The sequence below is a fragment of the Acomys russatus genome, chromosome 22, assembly GCF_903995435.1.
Source record: "Acomys russatus chromosome 22, mAcoRus1.1, whole genome shotgun sequence".
Classification (NCBI taxonomy): domain Eukaryota; kingdom Metazoa; phylum Chordata; class Mammalia; order Rodentia; family Muridae; genus Acomys; species Acomys russatus.
In genome coordinates this window covers 27,092,639-27,115,788 of record NC_067158.1, presented here as the reverse complement: position 1 = coordinate 27,115,788, position 23,150 = coordinate 27,092,639, and the positions used below count along the sequence as shown (strand labels likewise).

The following is a 23,150-nucleotide window of genomic DNA, read 5'->3' as shown; positions in this document are numbered from 1 at the left end:
GTCCCTGCTCGGCCCTGTAAGCGATGGAATCAAATTTTGGGGAGCTTCTCTGGATGAAACACAGCTCCCCACGGAAGATGAGAGCTGAGAGCGGTGCCAGCATCCAGGCAGGGGGTGCTATGCTTTGTTCTAGAAACAGCTTCCTTGGGAGAGAATCCACACAGGGGACTGGCATGAGAGACCTGGCCAATCTCAGCTCTGACCAAGGCCTGGCCCGCTTCTAGCTGGGGTCAGCTCTGGGCCAAGATCCATCTCCACTTCTAGTGCTGTCTGCAACTCACAAATCGAGGTTGTTAAGGCAAATCATCAGAGATTTGACGGCCAGCTCCCCAGAGTTTCCCACAAGGGGGCAAGTCGCTTTCTGGAAGAGGCGGGGCTCCGGAGGGGTAGGGGGCAGGTTGGCTTTTATCTGTCTTTCCTCCTCCTCCTCCTCCCTAGGATCCCTTCTCCAGCGTCTGGCACTGCTAGCTGTAACCCGACTCCTGCTCCAGCTCCTCGTGGCCCACCCCCTCCGCCCCCAGCCGCCTGGCCCAGCAGCGCCTCTCGGGCGCCCCGAGTGCCACATCACTGCACCCTCCAGCGCATCCATGCCCATCATGCCTACAAGGAGGCTGCCCCTGCTGACCCTGTTGATCGCGCTGGCCACGCTGGCTGCTGCAGTGCACCCTAGCTGCTCGCCTGGACCTGATCCCTCCGGTAAGGGTTCCAGCTGCCCCACCTTGGGTAGATTTAAACACCCCTCCCTTCCTTCACCTGGGATCTTTTCTCTCATTATCGGTTGCAGAGCTACCACCCGGGTGGAATGTCCTGAGGGTACCACCTTGTGACTCTTAGCCAATAGACTGAACTTTGATGGGGGCACTGGGCTTTCTCAGCAGCTGAGCCACAGACCCCAGGGAGACAGCAGAGCTGGGAGGAACACAGCACCAGGCAGTACAAAGTGCTGGACTGGTGGGGTCCACCAGTGGGTCAGGGTGAACAAGTGCCAGGATTTCAGGACAAGGCTGTCCTTCCAGGAGTGGGGAGGTGCTAGCCATAGGAGACTCCTGACCCTTTCTTCGAAACTCCTGGCTGCAGTGTGGCTAACTTGTCTCTGGAAGTGTCCCAGAGAAGGATGGAATTTTTCTGTAGGGGCAGAGCAGGGGGAAGGGCGGGACCGGGGACAACCAGGGATCTCAACTGAGGGGTCCTGTGGATGGGTCTGGGGTCCTGGAATCCAATCTGGGGCCACTGCCCCTCCAGAAGCTGGGTGGGCTCCAGTTTCCCTCTTACTTGGGTGTGGATACACCTATTTCACATCCTTCGGCGTCTTCTTTATCAACAGCAAGCACCTGAGTCTACCTGGAGCCCCCCCAGGGCCTTCAGCGCCCATGGTATCAGGTGTAGAATGTTAAGAGGTAGAATTTGTGGTCACCTGAGAGCCTGCCTGCTCTAGCCAGGTGCATGTTGGGAACACAATGCCCCTTTTCTTTGCCCTCAGCCTGGGATTTCCTTCCCCCGCTCCAGCCTCTCCTGGACCTTGATCCTCCCGGCTGCAGAGTGGACAGTGCAGGCCAATTAGGCAAGTGTATATATACATGTGCAAATCTGTGTGGACCTATGTGCAACCGGTGCCTGTCTTGTACTGCTAAAACTTGCATAGGAGGGCCTTTCTCTGAACTCCTGGCACCCCAGAAAGTGCATAGAATCAAAAGGCTTGTTTGGGACTCCTGCTACAGGAAGTCCTTCCCGGCCTGCCCTGTGCCAGGAGCACTAACCCACCTACCCCATAAGCAAGGATGCTTCAAAGAGCCCTGCTTCCTTACTGGGGCAGGGCGCATAGGCAAGCTCTGTGCCTTGCTGACCACCACGACGCATCAGGGGAATGCTATGGATATACATAGACATTTAGTAGGCTTTCAGATCGTGGAAACTTCTGGGTCAGCCTGGCAGTTTCAGGCCAGCCTTCACATCTATGAGTGGCCACAACTCCACTGACCCTCCCTTACCTCATCCTCATGGCCCAGGGGCTAGGAGCAAGCCTGCCATACACCTCTCTGCCCGGCTTTTCCATTGTGGAGGACTCTGGAGCTTGACTCCTTTACTCTGCTGTGTGGCTGGGAGCACGCGGGGGGGTGGGGGGGGGGGTGGGCGGGCGCTGCTCTACCCCAGGGCATTCTGACATCTCTGTTAGAGAGGCTCTAGCCAAGAGCCTGATAGGCAGTTGCAAAGGGAAGGTTGGACAGAGGGCAGCTGTCCCTGCCTTGAAGAAATGCTGCCACCTTGTGGTTGATATAGGTCAGCAATGTGGACCATAAGAAGAAACAGGTGAGACTAATTCTGAATGATAACACAATTTAATCCGATGATCTGGACTACTACTTCAGTATCCTCCCTGGCATAAAATTGCGACTGGAGTATGTTCTAGTTTGCTTTCTATTGCTGTGATAAACACCATGACCAAAAGCAACCTGGGGCTTACATATTCTGAGGAGAGTCAGGACAGGAACTCAAGACAGGAACCTGGAGGCAGGAGATGACATAGAGAGCTCAGAGGAGTGCTGCTTACTGGCTTCCTCCCCAAGGCTGTTCAGCTTATTTCTTATACACCCCAGGGCCCACCTGCCTCAGGATGGCACCGCCCCCAGTTGCCAAACCCTCCCACACGAATCATTAATCAAGAAAATGCCCCCCCCCCCAGCATGTAGGAGGAAGGTAGGAGGGTTGGTTGGGTGTATGCTCAATTTTCTTAACCAATATATTTTATTAACAACTTAGTGACCGAGCCTATGTCACTTATAACCTGACTAACCAAAACAATAGGAAATGAGGATTATGGACACAATAACAGAACTGTAAGGATATCAGTTCCAAGGAATGATTCTCCTGGCACAATCAGCAGGATTTCTTCTGCTGGAACCTGGAGTAACCAGAACCCAGAACCTCAGCAGGAGCTGGAGCCCTGAAGCCTTCCCTCGAGCGGTTCTCTCTAGGAGCCTCTCTAAGTGCAGCAATGAACATCCAAAACTATCCCAAGTCTCCAAAAAGCCCCACCTCCAGTTCTGGGCTCATTTATATATCTCCTCTCAGCGTCTGTTCACGGGATCTTTTCAGCTGCCAACAATCACGTTCCTGCAGGAAATGGTCGGTCTTCTGGTAGATTAACCTCACCTGTTCTCTCACGAGACCGTTCCAATCCCGCACTTGGGATCCTAAAAAACAGATTTATCTCTTCTTCAGTTGGGAGCTCAAGATCATCTGTAGCTATGTGGGGGCATACAAGGCCACCTGGGCTACATGAGACCTTGTCTCAAACCCACCAAACCCAACACCCAACTCAAAGACAGTAAAATCCTGAGCTACCCTGTGTTATGGGAGTCTCAAATGCTGCCTGTCTCATTGGAGCCAGGATCAGAATTGAGGCAGCCTGGCTCATAGTAGGTACATGGAGCACAGTGGGCTGGGGTAACCAGGGTGGGGCAGAACCCCTTGATGCTTTCTCTATAGGTGGCGGGAGCAGGTGGCTCATTCCTGTGTCCACTTGCTGCACGACTCTAGGTCTTGAGAGAAGCCTAAAGGTGCTGTGCCCCTGCCAGGCCTCTGTTCACTGCCAGGTTCCATCTGAACAAGACAGAGCAGGTGTCTGAACTGGTCCCTATGCTAGCAGAGTCCATCTGCCTTCCCATACATGCACACCTACTCCTGAGAGACTCCACCTTTGGCCTTTCCTGGCACACGCCATCAGGATCCTTCCTGATGCTACCCCACGGCCAGTCCAGTGTAAACCAGATGCAAAGTTTCCTCAATAGAGCTTTCTCCTTGTGCACAGGATGTCCAACAGACACTTGGCTGAAAATGGCTGCTGGTGTTCAAGTAGAGTTTATGGCCCCTCCTGGATCTTACTGTGGAGTCCATGAGACCTGGCTCTGAGGAGACCCCTGAGACTCCACAGTTGTGAGGGCAGTTTTGTGTGTTGATATTTTCTTCTGGAAAGGAGGCGGGGTCCCAAATTCACACCCTATATTCTCTCAGTGTTCTGGGGATTGGGTAGTCTGTTTGGATGGCTCTTTGAATAATGTTCAGTCTGAGTACAGTGATGGGGGAGCCATGGGCACAGTCTGAGGCTGATGGCTCAGGACACTCTGGACCCTGAAGCATGGCTGACTATGGGGGTGTGTCCACAGGGCCCTCCAGGTTAGGTCCAGGCTGGGCCGGAGCAATGCCAATGCACCCACTTTCTTAGGCAAATCCTATGGTTTGTTAGACTCTGCTTCTTGACCTGAGAGACAGGTACCCCTGCTGCTTTGAGCTCAGAGGTCAGCCGCGCAGGCCAGTGGGATGAAGGTGACAGAGGATGAGGCAGGGCTGGTCCAGTGAACCTTCAGCAAAGGCTGTGAAGGGAGAGATGTGTGCCTGTGTCTGTTATTAACCTCAGGGTTGTCTCTCTTCCCAGGAAACTGTCAGAGGCTGGCCTCCATGCACAGCGGTAGGTACCACCCCACTCCTGCCTTGTTTTGTAGGAACTCCACAGTCCCCTGATCCCTGTGCTGTCAAAGCAGAGATGCTGGCTTCTGATATGGGCAGTGGGGCAAGTTCAGCAGATTTAGCAAAGTTAGATGAAACAAGAAGGTAGCCTGCCCTGCCTGCCCAGCTCTGTCAGGGGCCAATGCTCGGGGCCTCTCCAAGGCCAGCCCTGCATTTGTCTCTTGCTATAAGATTCTCTTGCTTTCCCTGTGGGGAGATGCTATGCTCAGGCTGGAGCTCGGGGCCTTCTGTGTGTTAAACACAGGCTATGCTTCTGATCCATGTCCCATCACAGAGAGACCATCCTTACCTTCAGGCCCTGCAGGCCCATCTGGGCTTGTAAACTTGGCCTTGCTCTTTCCCACTGTGCCTAAGTCCTAGCCTCATCCTTCCTGAGCTGAGGAGGGCCACAGCATCTTGCATAGTGACTTAAAAGCTATGATTCCAAACTCTCAGAACAGGGCTAGGGACACAGCTGCTTCTCTGGGTGAGGCAAACCTCCCTCTCACCAGTGGTGCACATCTGGTGTATTTTATATGGAGATTTACAAATCCAGGGAACACATCCCCCATAGAATAACCAGGGCCATAGCTGAGCCTGGTGGCTCATGACTTTCACCTCAGCATTTAGGAGGCAGGGGGATTACCAGGAGGTTGGAGCCAATTTGGGCTACATAGAAGTTCTAGGTCAGCCTGGGCTACAGAGTGAGTGTTATCTGGGAAAAAACAACAACAACAAAAACAAAAAACAAACAACAAAAAAAAAACCAAGAAGCTGGCTGACAAGATGGCTCAGCGGATAGAGATGCCTGCTGACAAGACTGGCCATCTGAGTTAAATCCCTGGGGTCCACACGGTAGATGGGGAAAAACCAACTTCTGCAAGTTGTCCTCAGACTCCCACGCTCCTGCTGTGGTGTGAACCACCTATAAATAAATGAATTTTAAAAAACCCAAAGGCCAGAAAATAAGACAAAAATCAACATATCTAAAATGCTTTGAGCAGAAAGAAGCTGAACACAAACAGCTGCGTTCTTTCCACACAATGTCTCTGCTAGGGGTGGAGGAGCAGGTGACAGGTGGCAGAGGGACAGACTGGAATGAAGCTTCCTGGGCTCCCATCTGCACCGGACAGGTTTAGAAGGCCCTGCCTGGCAAGTGGTGGCTGCAGGAGGTAGGACAGTTGGAACCATCCGTGCTGGTCCAGCACAAAGTGTGTAATAATCAGAGGGGCCAGCCTCCTTCGGCCTGCACTTACAATGTCCTTGTAACAAGAGGAGAAACAGAGCCAGGCTGCCAGGTGCACTTCTGAGGAGACTCAACCTCAGAGGATAGGACACTCCCCAGGGCATGTGTTCTCATGCACATCTCTCTTTGGTGGGCTGTCTTGACGCCTCCTCCTGCTTCTGCCAGTCTACTGGCCCCATCATGCATCCCCAGGCAGGCCAGGCCGCCTGCTCCCAGTCTGCTGGTGCTCTCTCTCTCTTGCCATCCTGACCCATTTGCTTGTAGGTGGCTGGGTGCAGTCAGTTCAGGACCTCTCGCTGTGTCCCCCATAGACCCTGCTTCCTCCACAGAAGTCTTGCTTTTGTCTCTCGCACAGACTGGGTGCTCCATCATGGCAAGCCCTGGTCTTAGGTGGTATCTACTTGGGTGTGAGTCACCATGTGACCTACTAACTCTTCTTCTCCAGCCACCTGCGTGGACCTGCATCTCAGTACCTGTGCCGATGCTGTCTATAACCACACGTCGTTCCCCACAGCCCTGAAGCACCAGTCGTGGGAGGCAGTGGAGTCCAGCCCTGAGTACATGCTGCTGGGCGTGTTGCACTTTCTCCTGGAGGGGCAGTGCAATCCCGACCTGCGGCTTTTAGGGTGCTCTGTGCTGGTCCCCCGATGCGAGGGAGGCCACACACAAAAGCCCTGCCGCCATGTCTGTGAGGCCCTACGAGAAGCCTGTCAGCCGGCCTTCGATGCCATCGATATGGCCTGGCCCTACTTCCTAGACTGTGCTCAATATTTCACCCCAGAGGAGGAAGGCTGCTATGACCCTTTGGAACAGCTCCGGGGTAAGGCAAGACTTTACTGCTTTATTGCTGAGGAATCCTTTCCCAAAGGCTCCCACATCTCTCTCTCTCTCTCTCTCTCTCTCTCTCTCTCTCTCTCTCTCTCTCTTTCTCTCTCTCTCTCCCTCCCTCCCTCTCTCTTTGGTTTTTCGAGACAGGGTTTCTCTGTGTAGCTTTAACTGACCTGGGCCCACTTTGTAGACCAGGCTGGCCTTGAACTCACATCGATCTGTCTGCCTCTGCCTCCCAGTGCTGGGATTAAAGGCATCAGCCACCACCGCCCTGCTAGGCTCCTGTATCTTATGGACTCAGAGGGGAAGGCAGCTTATTCAATGGTACCCTAGCCAAGCCTGTGAAGGAACCTCCTCATGGAGAGGCTTTTGCCCAGCAAACAAGTTGGAGTACGGGCATGATTGACAGAGTGCCCAGATACGGCTTCCTTCAGAAAACCGTGTGGCATTGGCCATGCCACAGGGCTGGGTTGGACAGGGAACTTCTCAATGGAAGTGCTGCCCAAGGCTGAGCCTGAAGGATGACACAGGCTATATGAGTCTGAGTCACTCTTCAGGCAGACTCTGTGGGGTGGCAGGAGAGGTGATTCAGGCTGCAGAAGAGGTGGGGGCGGGGCTTGGCTTTCTCCAGGGCCAACCGTGGCAAAGGAATAAGCCACACTGAGGGATAGTGAGCTGCTCACTATCTCACTATCTCACTATCTCAGGGGGTGTGTGGAGGTCCCAGAAGGTTGCTTGGCCCAGTGCTTTAGTGAGCACGGCCCTGCCTGTCCCTATATGCACTTGCACCTTCTCACTTGAGTCTGCTGTGCACACAGGAGAAAGAAAGAGGACCCACTGGGGATCAGCACCCTTCATGCAACCCTGGCCCATGAAGCTTCCTGTGGGACCGACACAAGTCCTTCCGTACTGTCCAAGGCAGGAGTCACTAGCCATACTTTAATCTTATCTCATTGTCACAAGCTTGGGAGCCCCATGCAGCCCGTGTGTTGGCTGATGAAGGGTGGCAGCTGGCCTGGCTGGGTCCTGGCATCCTGTGGCCTTACTTTCTAAGTCCTTAGTCTTCTGTTGCATTTGGGAAATGCAGGCCCAGGGAAGCAGACAGAATAGGGAGTGCCACTGAAGTCACCCTGGCCAGCCATTAGTGGATGGACTGGTTTGTGCATCCTTTTTGTTTTGTTTTGTTTTGTTTTTTGAGACAGGGTTTCTCTGTGTAGCCTTGGCTGTCCTAAACTCGCTTTGTAGACCAGGCTGGCCTTGAACTCACAGCGATCCACCTGCCTCTGCCTCCCGTGTGCTGGGATTAAAGGTGTGTGCCACCACACCCAGCTCACATCCTTATTTTTTTGAGTGCCTACTATATACTGAGACATAGAGGCTTGGGAGAGGGCGCAGACCTAGCCGAGGATATGTGAGTGCTGCCAGGAGGTGCACTATGCTGAGTCTGGTATGGAGCCTGGTACTCCCCTGGAGAGGGCTGGTTGGGTTCAAGTACAGGTACAGCGGGTGGTGGAAAGTGATCTATGCTGGTCAGCAGGAGCTGTGCCCGCAATGGGCTCAGGCATGGAGGTGGCAAGCAAGGTTGGTGAGCAGACAAGAAGCCGACCCACTGGCTGGGCCTGTTGCCCTAAAAGAGCCCAGGTGCTGTCTGCAAGAGAGGGATTATTTTGACCATTTTTTTTAAACCACCAAATTGCTAGTTTCATCTTTTCTTTCTCCTCAGCAACAATTTGAGCAAAAAGAAAACCAGGAAACCACAAGTGGGACACAGAGAGAATGGCATTAACTCTTTGTGGCCCTCGGGTGGCCTTTAAGGACCTGTCTCAAGTTTCTGCAGCCATCAAAGCTGAGCAGGTTCCCCCTAGGGGCTGCTAGCTACTGGGCTTCTGCTCTGGAGAGGAACAGGGAAATGGAGGGGGGGCGGTGGTCAGGTGTAACAAAGGGTCACACTCTGACCTATCCCTGTCCCAGCCGCCCCCCCCCCCCCACTTCTTCCTGGTGGGAGCTCTCCCTGTTTGCAGGAGCGTTTGGGAGCAATCTTAGCAGACTTCAGACTGTGGGAAACCACTCTGAGCTGGGCTCGTGTGAATGTTGACATGGCTTCAGCCATGACGCCTGGATGTTGAGAAGGATACAGAGCTGTGTCACCCCCGTCTCTCCCCCACCCCTTGTTCTGGCAGGGCTATGACAGACAACCAAGGCTTAGAGGCAGAGGACAGCCTTTCTGTGATTTCTGTAGCTTGAGGATTCCTAAATGCACTTTCTCTTGAGATCTGCTTTTCACATTTGAAAGCTCCCAGGCAGGCACCCACATCTTGCTGTCATTTACACCCTGGGAATGGAGACATGTTCCATATGCATCTCCTGGCATCACTGGCCGTCTTGTGGCAGTGTCACCCAGGAGGCCTATGTGTCCTCTCCACACTGCCCTTGTATAGTATAGCAGTACAGTGGGGTTGTCGGGGAGGGTGCCAGGGCAGGCTGATGAGCTGTCTGAGCCGTGAGCAGGTATAGAGTGTACACCCTAGCCCCAGTTCCACTTCCTTCCCCAGGAGAACTGGATGCTGAGGAGGCCCTGCCCTCAGGCCTGCCACCTACCTTCGTTCGCTTCGCCCACCACTCCTATGCTCAGATGGTCCGGGTGCTGAAGAGGACTGCAGCCCGCTGTTCCCAGGTGGCCAAGACCTACAGCATCGGGCGCAGCTTCGAAGGCAAGGATCTGGTGGTCATCGAGTTCTCAAGCCGTCCAGGCCAGCATGAGCTGAGTGAGTGACCATGTGAGGCCCGGATGTGATTCTGCCCCTGGGAACAGGATGCAGACCCACTTAGCCTTAGGGTGCACAAGCAGGGAGGGGCCATTTGATGTCTCTGTCCACTTACCCACCCATGGTTGCCTGGATATGATTGGTGAGTGACCACAGCCCACAAGGATAGTATTAAAAAGGTTATCTCCAAGCTGGGCATGGTGGTGCATACCTTTAATCCCTGCACTGGGGGAGGGGGACAGGGGGCAGAGGGCAATAGGATCTCTGTGAGTTCGAGGCCAGCCTTGTTAACATATAGAGACCCTGTCTAAAAAAAAAAAAAAAAAAGGATTTCTCCAGAAAACCCGTATCACTTGAGAGTTTGGGAGCATGAAATAAGTCACCTAAACAGGTGACAGTGTGAAGATTATCTTCAGGGAGATTGCAAAGTTTTCTGAGAGGTTGATGGCTGGAGGGACTAGGGCAGGTCCTGGAGAGGACATGGGGTCAGGCAGGGTCAGTGGGCAATGGCTGCCAGAGCTTTGGTCCTAGACCCTTAATGTGGAGCATGTGGCTGTCACCACCACTGCTGCCCTGTGGTCTTGTGAGTCCTGGATCTGTGCAGATTTGGGTCGTGGTGGCTTCCCCTCTGCTCTGCTCCTCCTGCTAACCTGGTGTGTGGACACAGTGAGCTTTCTATTTCCAGACCAGGTCCAGGGACACTGGGTATGGGAGGCCTGCTCTGAGTCCTGGAAAACACTAGCTGGCTCGGGTCCTTTGGGGCTTTCTTGCTGCGGTGCAAATTAGCAATCAAACTTTGTCACAGTAATTACTAGAGGCTCTGAGCTGGACAAGAGACACCAAGCTGGCCAGGCGTGGTGGCGCACGCCTTTAATCCTAACACTTGGGAGGCAGAGGCAGGCAGATTTCTGTGAGTTCAAGGCCAGCCTGGTCTACAAAGCGAGTCCAGGATGGCCAAGGCTAACACAGAGAGACCTTGTCCCGTAAACAAAACAAAACAAAACAAAAACAACAACAACAAAAACAAAAAACAAAGAGAGAGAGAGACAGAGACAGAGACAGAGAGACAGAGTCAGAGACAGAGACAGACAGAGACAGACCAAGCTGACTGTATCTGGGGCTCTAGGGCTCTAGAACATTCTAACAGACTTGGCTTAGGTCTCCATCTCCTGTGTGAACAGGCCATTGGTGACTCTAAAGGTTCCTACCCCTGGCACTGAGAGCATCACTAAGTATGGGTCCTCCCTTGGTACCACCCTCCAGCCCAGATGCCCCATAGCCACACTGCTGTAATAAGTGTCATTCTTCTGTCCAGTCCCAACAGTCTCTGAGTCTGTGGACTTAGGACTCTGCGGGGCTGCCTACCCCAACTCAGCTTTGACCTGGTCAGATTGGGCAATGTGGACAGCATAAGCTCAAAGAGCCTGCCTCTCATCGGGCCAGAGGTCATCAGGTCACATCTTGGCCTCCAAGACCAAACCTAACCCAAACTCCTGCAGAGACGTGGAAAGTTCTTTGTCATTTAAAACTTCTGGTGTGGAGTCTGAAGGGCATGGACATTCACTCTGATAGCTGAAGGTTGCTGGGCCAATTGGTTCGTGTAGGTTCTGTTTTCCACATGAGCAATGTTCAGATTCAACAAGTATGGGTGACTTCCCCACAGCCACACTGAAGAAGGCTGCCAGGCCTAGTCTACTGTTTCTGTCATGCAGCCACCACCCACCTTTTCGCCCATTCATCCATCTGCACATCCACCTACACCTGCCATTTCCTCTAGCCTTCATTCATTATATTATTTATTCACCTATCCGTCCATCCATTCATTTATCCATTCACTCATTTGTTTTTCCATCCAACTATCCATCCATCAACCCATCTATTGAACTACCCATCCATTTATCCACTTATCTACTTATTAGTTTGTTCTTCTACCTGTATATTTACCACCAAGCCATATATCATATATCCATCCATCCACCCATCCATGCATCATCCATTCTGTCCACTCATCCACTCATCCATCCATCCACCCATCCATGCACCCACCCATTCTGTTCACTCATCCACCCATCCATCCATCCATCCATGCACCCATCCATTCTGTCCACTCATCCACTCATCCATCCATCCATCCATGCACCCATCCATTCTGTCCACTCATCCACTCATCCGTCTATCTATCCACTCATCTGCTCATTCATGCATCTGTTCATCCTCCCCTCCCAGAGCCAGTTTTGCTGGTTAAGCGCTGATGTATTTGACTTATGGCACAAACACGGAGCGTAGATGTCAATACAAGTCACACAAATCAATGGCACCATATATCATTATAGCATCCTTTATTTATGCTAACAAGTGTGGCTAAACATAAGAAATGAGTTCAAGGGGCTGGAGAGATGGCTCAGCAGTTAAGAGGACTGACTGCTCTCCCAGAGGTCCTGAGTTCAATTCCCAGCAACCACATGCTGGCTCACAGCCATCTATAAATGTGATATGATGCCCTCTTCTGTCCTGCAGGTATACAAGCAAGCAGAGCACTGTATACACAATAAATAAATAAATCTTAAAAAAAAAAAGAAGAAAGAAATGAGTTCAAGAAGTGAGTGTCTAGATATATCATTATTCGCAGAGACTCTTGAGTCAAAACAAGTAGGAATCAGCCCCGGTACACCCTTGCTGACCCCAGTCTGTGAGACAACACCCCACGTCACAGTTTCTCCCTGCAGTGGAGCCCGAGGTGAAGCTCATTGGCAACATCCATGGCAATGAGGTGGCAGGACGGGAGATGCTCATCTACCTGGCCCAGTACCTGTGCTCTGAGTATCTGCTAGGCAACCCCCGCATCCAGCGCCTGCTGAACACCACCCGCATCCACCTGCTGCCGTCCATGAACCCTGATGGCTACGAGGTGGCAGCTGCAGAGGTGGGAGCTCCCGCTGCCTGGAGATGGGCTGCTTCCTCCAACACCTTAACCTTTGACTTTACTCATTGGTCTTGAGGGTCTATTTGCAGTCACCTCTCTAGGTGACAAAGACTGAGTAAGCAAGCAGTACGGCAACATTCTGCTTGGTGGGTGGGGTGGGCAGGGTGGGTGCTGGCAGGGCAGAGCTGTGGTGTGTTGCTTTAGGACAGGGATGAGGATGTAGCTTAATGGTACAGTGCTTGCCAATCACGCAAGGTAAAGAAAAATAGTTGCAAGGAGACGGTGTGCTGATTGGGGATTATGGAAACTCACAAAGAGGGACAGAGGGATGTGGGTAAGAGCCAAGGGAGGCAAAGGGCCAATGGCATGGGCTGCTATGGGGCGTGGGGCCTCCCTGCAAGGCCCTGATCCTGAAGGGTGAGGGAAAGGCTATGGGGAGGGGGAGGAGATGGGAGGGAGGGAGAATGTGATTCATCCCGCACTCATCAAATGAACCCACAGAAGCCATAGTCCCATTCGAACCTGAGTCCTGCCGAAGCCTGGCCTAGAAGATGTGGGATGGGAGATGTTGATTCTTGGCTGGGCCCTTGTGTTCAGGGTGCCGGCTACAACGGCTGGACCAGTGGGAGGCAGAATGCACAGAACCTGGATCTGAACCGCAACTTCCCTGACCTCACGTCGGAGTACTACCGGCTGGCCTCCACTCGTGGCGTGCGCACAGACCATATCCCCATCTCGCAGTACTACTGGTGGGGTAAGGTAGGAGCTGTGTGGTCCCTGAGCCAGGGACTCCAGGTGTCTCTCCCTAGGGCATTGACCTCTCTAAGCCTCAGTATTTGGCCTGTAAGATAGACTCGAACATTGCTGGGCCAGGAACAATGTATCGAAAGCCCCAGTCTCCAGCAGAGATGACATGGGTCTGTATCCTGCTGAAGGACTCATGGCCCAGGCAGTTTCCCAGAATCCCTGAGTCCTCCCTCAAGAGTGAGCCAAACTTGTCAAGAGCTCCTCTCTGTAGCTAGTATAACCTACTTAACGTCAGAACCACTTCTGAAGTGAGTGGGGCATACTCCATGCAGGAAATGGACGGTCAGGAGCTGCAGGGGTGGGATGTCCCTCAGCTGCCTGGAGAGGTGACCTGACCAGGAGGGGCAAAGTGAACTCCAGGCTGAAAGACCGTCATGAACTCTATGGTCACTGGTGGGAACTTTGGTGGCTGGACAGGAGTTCTGTTTGGGTCTGGGGTGGGTAGGAAAGTCATGGATGTTTCAGAATCCTGAAAGTAGTCCTTCACGCCCGCCCCCCCCCCCCCCCCGGCAGGTGGCTCCCGAGACCAAGGCCATCATGAAGTGGATACAGACCATTCCCTTCGTCCTCTCAGCCAGCCTGCACGGGGGCGACCTGGTGGTGTCCTACCCCTTCGACTTCTCCAAGCACCCCCATGAGGAAAAGATGTTTTCTCCAACACCGGATGAGAAGGTAAGAGATGGACACTGACAAGGCTGAGCAGGTGTTCTGCCAGAATGTCACTTCTGTTCTAGCTTATGAAGCCATAGGCATTATTGAACCCCCAGAAGTCCCTTTGCTTACTGCCCTCACCTCCAGGAAGTGCCCCTTCAAGCAGAGAGCAGTTTTCCTTCTCAGGGAGCAGTTCTGGCCTCTCCACGTGTTGATGTCTCCAATGTTGTTCCAGACTTCACCAGCAGGGGGCAGTGCTACCACATGCATAGTGACCAGAGGGCTCTGAGCTAGCTGCTTTCTCTTTCCTGGTCCAGGACTTTGGTGCAGAGGTTAGGGGCAAGGCTCTGGCTCTCCTGCTGCTCACAGGGGTCCTCAGGGCCCCTAATTTCTTAGGTCTGTTTCCCTTCCTGTAGGTGAGACTGAGTGACCTTGGAACCCTTCCAGGCACTCTCACCCTTAAAGCCGCCTTGCTGTGCCACCCAGCCCTGTGTTTGTTAAGGGTACAGGAAGCTGATCCTTCCCTTGTGTGGATAAGAAGGCAGCAGAGGGAAGGCAAAGCTCAGCTGTTCCTAGTGCCTCCCCAGATCTAGGGCTAGCCCTCCATTCCCTCTTGTATTCCTGGAGGTTGCATGCTCCTGTCCCAGGTGGAGCCTGTTCAGGTCTGAGCTTGGCTTAGTCTCTAGTCAGGCCTCCTGGGGAGTCACATAGGTGCAGGGAGCCTGGTCGGCCCTCAGAGGAAGTTTTCACGACAAACTAAGGGGAAAGGACCTGGAGGTGAGGATCACCAGGATGAACAAGGGCTAAACACCAGGCTCCTTGCTCTCTGAGCAACCTGGCCAGGGGAACAGCTGTCCCTAACCCCTGCTGGACACTTGTACATCAAACTGTTGTTATCCACAATGGCAGAGGAGACTGCTCCCTTCTACTCTGCCAGTGAAGGAAGACAAAAAACAAAAACAAAAACAAAACAAACAAACAAACCAATGACAGGATGCTAGCCTCTGTGAAGAGTCCCAGAAACTGGGGCACAGTGTATGTAGACATGTGTGAACACGGGTGGATTTTTACTCATGTTTATGTTTGCATGCCATCGGAATTATATGTATGTGCCGGTGTTCATATGCGTGTCAGAGGAGGAACCTCAGCCCGGCCTAGACTTAGAGAGGGCTTCCCTTAGGTTGCAGCTTCTCCTAATGGGCCACAAGGGCAAAGGTGAGGTAGAAACTCCCATGTATGGGAGGATGCTTCAGACACAGGCTGTCAGAAGCCTCTCTGCAGCCAGACCAGGCTCAGTGCCCTCATACTTGTAAACTGCATGGGCTGTGCCAGCAACACCTGTATCCTCTGGCTTCTTGGCCCTGCATCTGCCCATCAGCTCGCTCTCTTGCTCGCTCACTCACTTGCTTATTCAGTCATCCACGCACTCACCCACTCACTCACACTCATTCAGACATTTATTTGCACACTCATCCAGCGTGGGGTGTCAGATCTTGTGCCCTCATAGAGCAAGCGCACCCCCCTGGGTGGGCAGGTACATGCTGAGCCACAGCAGGAGCCCCTCCATGTCAGGCCATCCTCTCAGCTTCCGTGCCTGGGGATGTCCGTAGGGGGGAGGTTCACCTCAATGGGTCCCACTAGAGTCAGAAGAGATGAGCCTGTTCCCCAGACATCAATCTTCAATCAATAACTGTGCAGCCTGCAGCCAGTGGCAGGCTCTGTGGAAACCACAGTCTCGGGAGAGGTGAGGAGAGTGTGTGAGGAAAAAGAGCTGGCTAGTGTCCCAAGGGAGAGCCAGTCCTGGGAGCCGTGCTCATAGCCCTCAGCCCTTCTTACTTGAAACAGCCTTAGGAGTCAGCACAGCTGCAGCTCACTGTGGCACTAGCTCAGGCAGTTGCTGAGAGGGCGGGATGTTGTGTCCAGTTGACCTGCATTTCTGGGTCTCTGTAGCTGCCCTGCACAGCATTTGACTGCTTTTTTTCTTTCCTTCCTTCCTCTTTTTTTCTCTTTTTGTTTTTTCAAGACACAGTTTCTCTGTGTAGCCCTGGCTACCCTGAACTTACTGTGTAAACCAGGCTAGCCCCAAACTCAGAGATCTGCCTGCCCCTCCTTCCCGAATATGCTAGGATTAAAGGTGTGCTGCCACCATGCCTGGCTCTCACATGGCCAGCAGGCAGGCCACTCCTCTGCACGTCCTAGCTCCAAGCCAGGCCTGAGGCTCATGTGCCCAGGATTTGGGGGAAGATGGCTACAGCCTCCTTCCAGGCTCCACCCACAGGACATGGGATGGTGATCCCAATGCAAGGATGAGAAAGAAGAGTAGCCGGGGGTCAGATAGTCCATGTGCTGGGCCTACCCTAGGAACCAAGACCCTATTTAGGTAGATGGTGAAAGACTGTAGATCTCTCATCTTCTTTCTCCATCTTCACCTCTAGATGTTCAAGCTGCTGGCCAGAGCTTATGCCGATGTCCACCCCATGATGATGGACAGGTCGGAGAACAGGTGTGGGGGCAACTTCCTGAAGCGGGGGAGCATCATCAACGGGGCGGACTGGTACAGCTTCACTGGAGGTGCGGCCTGAGCAGGCGGGTGGGCAAGACTTCCCCCAGCAAAGCCCTGGCACTCCAGGCAGAATCTGGCTTGAGTCTTACTCACCATCTCCCTGGAGAGGTGGGACTGGGGTGAGCTGGTCCCGTGACTTTGGCAGCTACTGTCAAGTTTATTTTATAATCACCTGTGTGGTGATCCCACTTGTGACCAAGCTCTTGGTGCTGGTTAGGAGTTGAACAGGGTTGCTGGGTGCAGTGGCAGAACCCCAGAGAAGCTGACACTTCAGGGACAACGGAGGAGTTTGTGGTTCTGTGTAACAGGTTCTAATGCTTGGGATATATTTACCATTCAAGATCTTGGGGCACTTGTACTCTAAGGTTTCTGGGCTTTGCCCAGCTCAGTGTTCACTGGGCTTCTGAGTCCTCACTGCCTGCTGTGTGCTGTGGCATGCAAATGCCATGTGTAGCCTGGAGCACCCATTGAGGCACCCACATGCACAGGCACAGCCTCCCTTCACTGATTCCTGCTGTACCTCAGCACACTTCCCACTTGGACCATTCTGCATATGAGGCTATGAGACAGACAGACAGATCCACAAGGCCTGTGTTAGCAAGGCTGGGGCTAACCTTGCAACTCCGTCCCCCACCAATCCTATTCAAGTGGCAGAGAGCTACCTTTCCCATGTGTCCCAAAGCTACTGTTTGGCCCTTTCATGCTTCCAGGGACTGGCACATGCCATCTCCTTCTGGAACATGAGAGCTTCTCTTCCTTCAAGGCTTCAAGGACATTGGTTTCCAGACACCAGATAAGGTCCTACTGTTGGGGCTTGTGGACGTCCTATAAGGGCTGAATTGGAGAGGCCAGTCAGCTTCCTTCCAGCAGGTGGCAGGGCCATGGGGCAGATGGATCCAATTGAGGACCGTGCCCAGTGATAGCTGCAACAACAGGGTCCAGAAACTCCAAAGTCCTTAGTGTAGAGGGCAAGAAAAGGACACTGTAGACCTCCCGACTCGCTCTCCTGGGAAATGATCAGGACCTCCTCCCCCCCGGGGGTGGGGGCTGGTGTTGGAACTCTGGGCAACTGGTTGTTGTGGCCATTACCAGATTTCCTGGGATGGCAGGTCCAATAGCTGGGACACAGAGGCCCATGTGGTACCCTAGCTCCTTCTCGGGGAGAGCAAAATTCTAATCCCTGGGACTCTGCTACCAACCTGTCCTGGAATCAAAGTTTACTTCTGTGGCTTTGTCAAAGCCTTCTACTCTTCTTCTCAGGGCTGTGCGTGGGCGAGTGGTGGCAGGGTAAGTCATCACTGTGTGCAAAGCAATGCTGGGCCCGGAGTCTTGTGCCTGCTCCAGGCTCTCTGCCCTTGACACCCAGCTGCCCACCCCACAGGTATGTCTGACTTCAACTACCTACACACCAACTGCTTTGAGATCACAGTGGAGCTGGGCTGTGTGAAGTTTCCACCAGAGGAAATGCTCTATGGCCTCTGGCAACATAACAAGGAACCCCTACTGACCTTCCTGGAGATGGTGAGCTTCACCCACTGGGAGCATCCCATTGTGGGGATGGGGTCCAGCTCCGCCCTTAGTCTTCCTCATTCCAGGCTCTGTCTGGTGCTCTGTGGATGGTTTGTCTGACCAGCCTTTCAGGAATGGGGCCTCCCATCCACTTTTCCTCCCATACACCCTGGAGAATGCCAGGTAAATGCCCCTTTGGGTAAAGATCTCATGCTTGAGACCTACAGCGCCCCTCCCCGTGACAGGTGTGAGGTGTGGCTGCAGGACTGAAGGTGGCATTACGTGTGGGAGGGTCTCAGAGATGATGATTCTGGGATATGGCCTGTTCACATACCAGAGGCCAACGGGGCTGAAGGGTAGACTGTATGAGAAAAGCTGCCTAACTGCATTGAGGTCACCTGGACACAGGTGGTGGGCTGGCAGTGATAGGGATGGGTGGAAACACATCCTCAGAAACCCCTGGCAGATCCTTAAGCTAAGGGTCTGCTGGGTCAGGAGCCATAGGCACCTGAGTCTAGCGCTTCGCCTAGCACAGCTCACACAAGTGCTGTAAAATTATAAAGAGGCCCAGAGGGCTATAGAGAGATAACATCTCTTGAAGAAACCAAGCAAATTCAGGTGTAGGGTGGCTGTGGCAAGTGCACAGTGCTTCACAGTTGGTCCTACCCCTAAGTTAGTCCCGACCCCAGATGGCCCTGCCCTAGGCAGCCTCAGCCCTAGGTGATGGCGCTTAAGAGAAGGACTACTGTGACCACAGGGACATGTGACAATGACGGAGGGCGGGTAGCATGGGGGGGGGGGACAGAAGAAAAGGAGTGACTACGCAATGCCTATAGCGGCAGCTGCATGGAGTTCAGATCTAGACTTTGTGTCCCCACGTTCTGTCTTTGGGCCCTGTTCTTTCTAGAGAGATCAGAAACCTTCTACCAGGGGAAGAATAGGCTGAGCCTTGCTAGAGAGCAGCAACGGGAAGAACACAACCCGGGGTAACAGAATGTAGCCGTGTGTGTTTTCTGTGGTAGCTGGAGCGCCATTCAGACAGGGTGTGTCTCTCTCACCCATAGGCAGGGCTTGGGGCAGAGCTAGGTGCTCAGGCCGTTTTGTGGTTGTCAGGAGAAAATGAGTTAGAAGGGGCCTTTGTGGGGCTGGGCTCACTCTGGGGATGTTGTACACAAAGTCTTAGTGTGTGAAGATTTAATGGCAAGCAGAGCGGTGGCCAGCCGGGCAGCACTTGGCCCTACTCCTAGACAGATGACCCCGCCCCCCAGGAAAGCAGGCAGTGGGTCCTGATAAGAATCAGATCTGTCATGGCCAATTGAGGCCACTTTCATAGTGATTCTGAGCAGGCCCAGGGGTGGGGGTGGAAGAGACAGAACCAGTTCTTCCTGCTGCACAGCTCCGGGGGGGGGGGGGGCCCAGTGTGGCAGGAGAGGACCCCAGTTGAAGTGCAGATGGGAGACGAGCCAGCTGGAGGGAGGGGCTTCCCTTCCATGGGCAGGCCCATGAGTCAACTCAGACACAAGAGTCAACTCAGTAAAAGCCAGCAGGGAGAGAGAAACAGGGCTACAGGGTCAGCAGGAATGACATCCTGGAGGCTGAGGAGTGAGTGTGTCTAGAAGTGGGGAAAGCGGCCAGTGGTGCTGGTGGCCAGAGCATTCTAAGAGGGTGGAGGGGGAGAGCCGAGCTCTAGGGGGTACACATGTGTGGGAGCTGGAGGTTATCAGTGAGCACTGACCCACGGGACAGCTTTAGCCATGTCAGCTGGGCCAGTGCCACGTGTTGGATTCAGTGCCACTCTGTGGATGGGTGGCATGGTGGCCTCTGCACCATCAGTCTTCTCCAGCCAATAGCTTTGCATTTCAAACCCTTCCTCTCACTTCATGGGATATTGTTTCTGGTTTTAGCTCCACAGAACATCAATTTAGGTTCAGGAGCACCGAATCCAGGCGGTGGTCCCCCATCTGGGGTAGCCAGCCGCCACTTGTTCATGTCATAAGAGTTCAGCTCCCATCCTGTGCCCCCCTCTTCCAAACATACAACACTGCTTTTTTTTTTTCCTTTCTAAAATGTAGGAGAGAAATGACTTGATTGTTGTCTTCTTCAATGCCACTGAGGGTCAGGAATGAGTGTGGCATCTGCCAAGGGCTGATGGCTCTGAGCCATGGGGACTCCAGGGACTGTTGAAGTCCTGCCTTTGCTGATCTCAGAGGGCTGTTGTGTTGTTGGCAGCTCTGGCCCCACTTAGGCCCATTCTGTAGTTACAGAAGCTGGAATGTGAAGAAGCAAATGGTTTGCCGGAGTCAGGGGGCCCTGGGGCAGGAGTCCCTGTGTGCAGAAGATGCAGGGTATGGCTGGGAAGCGGGAGAGCCAGTTCAAACCAGGGCCGAGTGGGTCCAGCTTTGTAGCCATCCTCTGTGGGTCTTGGGTTTTACTCTGAAGATGCCTGCTAGGCACTTGGTGCATAGGCAGACATATGGTCTGAGGCCCTGGTCTGTGTCCCGCTTCTTTCTAAAAGCTCTGCTCAGAGGGAACTGTGAATGCCTGAGGAGGCTAGGAAGGTATTTGGAGTTCAGATGCACCTAAGGGTGGACAGTGAAGGTTGTCCTCAGTGTCTGAGGCCAGAAAGGAAAGTAGACAAGACTCTTAGGCAGAGCTTCAGTGTCAGTCAAAAACCCCAGAATGTTCTAGACAGTTTGCCAAAGATAACTCAAATAGAAAACAAATCCCAGAGAGCGACTTACTCAATTTTACAAGCAGAACCCTGACTCAGAGGGGCACTGGTGAAAGTGACACTGGAAAGCACTTGAGAGGCAGAGGCAGGTGGATCGCTGTGAGTTAGAGGCCAGCCTGGTCTACAACTCAAGTCCAGGACAACTAAGGCTACACAGAGAAACCTTGTCTGGAAAACAAAAACAAAAACAAAAACAAAAACAAAAAAGAAAAGAAAAGAAAGTGACACTGGAGGCAGGCGCCACCTCTGTACCTTCTCTCTGGTCCTCCAGGTACACCGAGGCATTAAGGGTGTGGTGATGGACAAATATGGAAAGCCAGTCAAAAACGCGCGGATTCTAGTGAAAGGCATTCGCCATGATGTCACCACAGGTGAGCTTCAGCCTTCATCTATCTGTGGGTGAGGCCGCTGCGGGGCTCTCCTTTCACCAGGCTCTCCATCCATTCTCAGCCAGGTTGGTTAAGGAGGATGGCAGCATGTGGGGCCCCAGCATGTCCACCCTGTGCTATGTTCCCTGCGGTGTTTGCGTGGGAAGAGATGGTTCTGCTGGGTTCCCAGAAGCACATTGCCTTCCCAGAGGTGACAGCCTGGGGTCACCTCTCTCCAAGATCCTATACATACAGGTCCGGAAGGTCACACTGGGACATGGTATAGGATGTTTAGTTATTTGGCTTGTTGCTGTGACAAAACACCTGGCCAGAAGCTGCCTAAGGAAGGAAGGGCTTGTGTCATCTCATAATCCATCCTGGTGAAGAAGACGAGGCAATGGATGCAACCTCCTAAAGGTTCCACAAGCTCCCAAAAATGCCACTACTAACTGGGGACCCATTGTTCAACCAGATGAGCGCATGGGGGACACGCCACACTGAGCCCACAACACTCTGAAAAGGTGGTTTTATCTCCCACGGACTCTGGCTGTCCTCAGCCCTCTCCCAGCTGGTTAAAAAATCATAGTCCATGGTGCTGGAGAGGTGGCTCTTCCAGAGGACCCAGGTTAAGTTCCCAGCACATATGGTGATTCATGGCCACCTGTAATTCCAGTTCCAGAGGATGCAATGCCCTCTTCTGACCTCTGTGGTAAAAATACATACATGCAGGCTAAAGGCTCATCCGCATAAAATAAAATAAAACAAAGCAAATCTCAAAAATAGACACCTATAACATAAGACTTGGCAGCATCATTGTCTGGTGGAGGGTAGACTTGCAAATTAGATGCCTGGGGATGAGGTGTCACCTTAAATAGGTCTTTGAGGAATGTACAGGGGCTTGACAGAAGAGGTGGAGGCAATGTCCACTGCACCCCGTGCTAACACCCACTTACCCACATCTGCCATGCAACCTCCTCACCCTAACTATCACACTTCTGCCCCCAACCTGGGCCTGAAGCCTCTGAGGATTGTTTCTATTCTCTCTCTCTTTTTTTTTTTAAGATTTATTTATTGATTATTATGTATACAGTGTTTCACCTGCTGGTCGGAAGGGGGCACCAGATCACATTATAAATGGCTGTGAGCCACCATGTGGTTCCTGGGAATTGAACTCAGGACCTTTGGAAGAGCAGCCAGTGCTCTTAACCTCTGAGCCATCACTCCAGCTCCTGTTTCTATTCTCTTTGAAGCCTCTGATGGTGACTATTGGAGACTCCTTCCCCCGGGTTCCCATGTCGTCATTGCTCAGGCCCCTGGCTATTCCAAGGTTATGAAGAGAGTCACCATTCCCTTGCGCATGCGAAGGGCCGGCCGTGTGGACTTTATCCTCCAGCCCCTGAAGACAGGCCCTACGAAACTCCTTCCTGGACCTTCAAGAGCTTTACCGTGGTCCCAGGAGCCACAGGGAGAGCCCGCACAGATGGATTTCGAGCCCCCCAGGGCGCGTAGGCAGCCAGCTAGTGGGAGCAAGCCATGGTGGTGGTCATATTTCACATCACTGAGCCCGTACAAACCACGCTGGCTGCTCAAGTACTAGCACCCCTCTCAGGCCCTGCCCTGATGTCCACCTCCTCGGCCTGGGCTTCTGTCCTGAGTCACCCAGCCACGGGCATCACACCAGCCCCTTGCAACTTATTAAAGTGTGTTCACTCACTGTGATGAAAGGCTCCGTGAAGAGGTGTGTGTGCGTGTGTGTGTGTGTGTGTGTGTGTGTGTGTGTGTGTGTGTGTGTGTGTGTGTGGTCCTTGCTTACTGTGGGAAGCTCAGACTGGTCCTAGTAAAAAGACCCTAAGTAGTGCTCTCCTTGACCCCAGTAGCAGGACCAGAGCTGTCTGGACAATGCCCACAGGACTGTTTGGCCTTTCCCAGACCATGAGGCCTTGAAGGCCAAGCTCTGGATCCTGCTGCTGGGGGTTGAGTGGCTAGGAGTCACCTGGATAGGAAGAGTGAGAGGACACAGAGGTGACTCCAAGGCAGTGTCAAGGCCTCAAAGCCAGAAGAGTCAGTTAACACTGGGATCCTGCCTCACGGGCTCCCTGGGGTCTGAGTCTGGGGCCTGGTCTTCCTTGGCCATCCCCTCATTCTTATGTTGCCATTAGCTCATGTCCAGGGACCTTCCGTGGTCCCACACTCCCCATAGGTGCCCTTTCTCGATCATCTCTCATACTACAAGGGGATGTTTCTGTCCCCAGATTT

General features: G+C 53.1%; 1 protein-coding gene across 1 annotated transcript; it reads left to right on the top strand.

Moving 5' to 3' along the window:
- The first annotated feature begins 6,199 nt into the window (after window positions 1–6,199).
- Window positions 6,200–22,613, top strand: Cpz (carboxypeptidase Z). The gene is made up of 9 exons (XM_051165129.1): window positions 6,200–6,569; window positions 9,130–9,342; window positions 12,069–12,265; window positions 12,863–13,024; window positions 13,586–13,744; window positions 16,159–16,294; window positions 17,668–17,807; window positions 20,798–20,897; window positions 22,145–22,613. The coding sequence occupies exons 1-9, from the start codon at window positions 6,311–6,313 to the stop codon at window positions 22,489–22,491; spliced, it is 1,713 nt and encodes a 570-aa protein (XP_051021086.1). The 5' UTR covers window positions 6,200–6,310; the 3' UTR covers window positions 22,492–22,613.
- The last annotated feature ends 537 nt before the right edge of the window (window positions 22,614–23,150 follow it).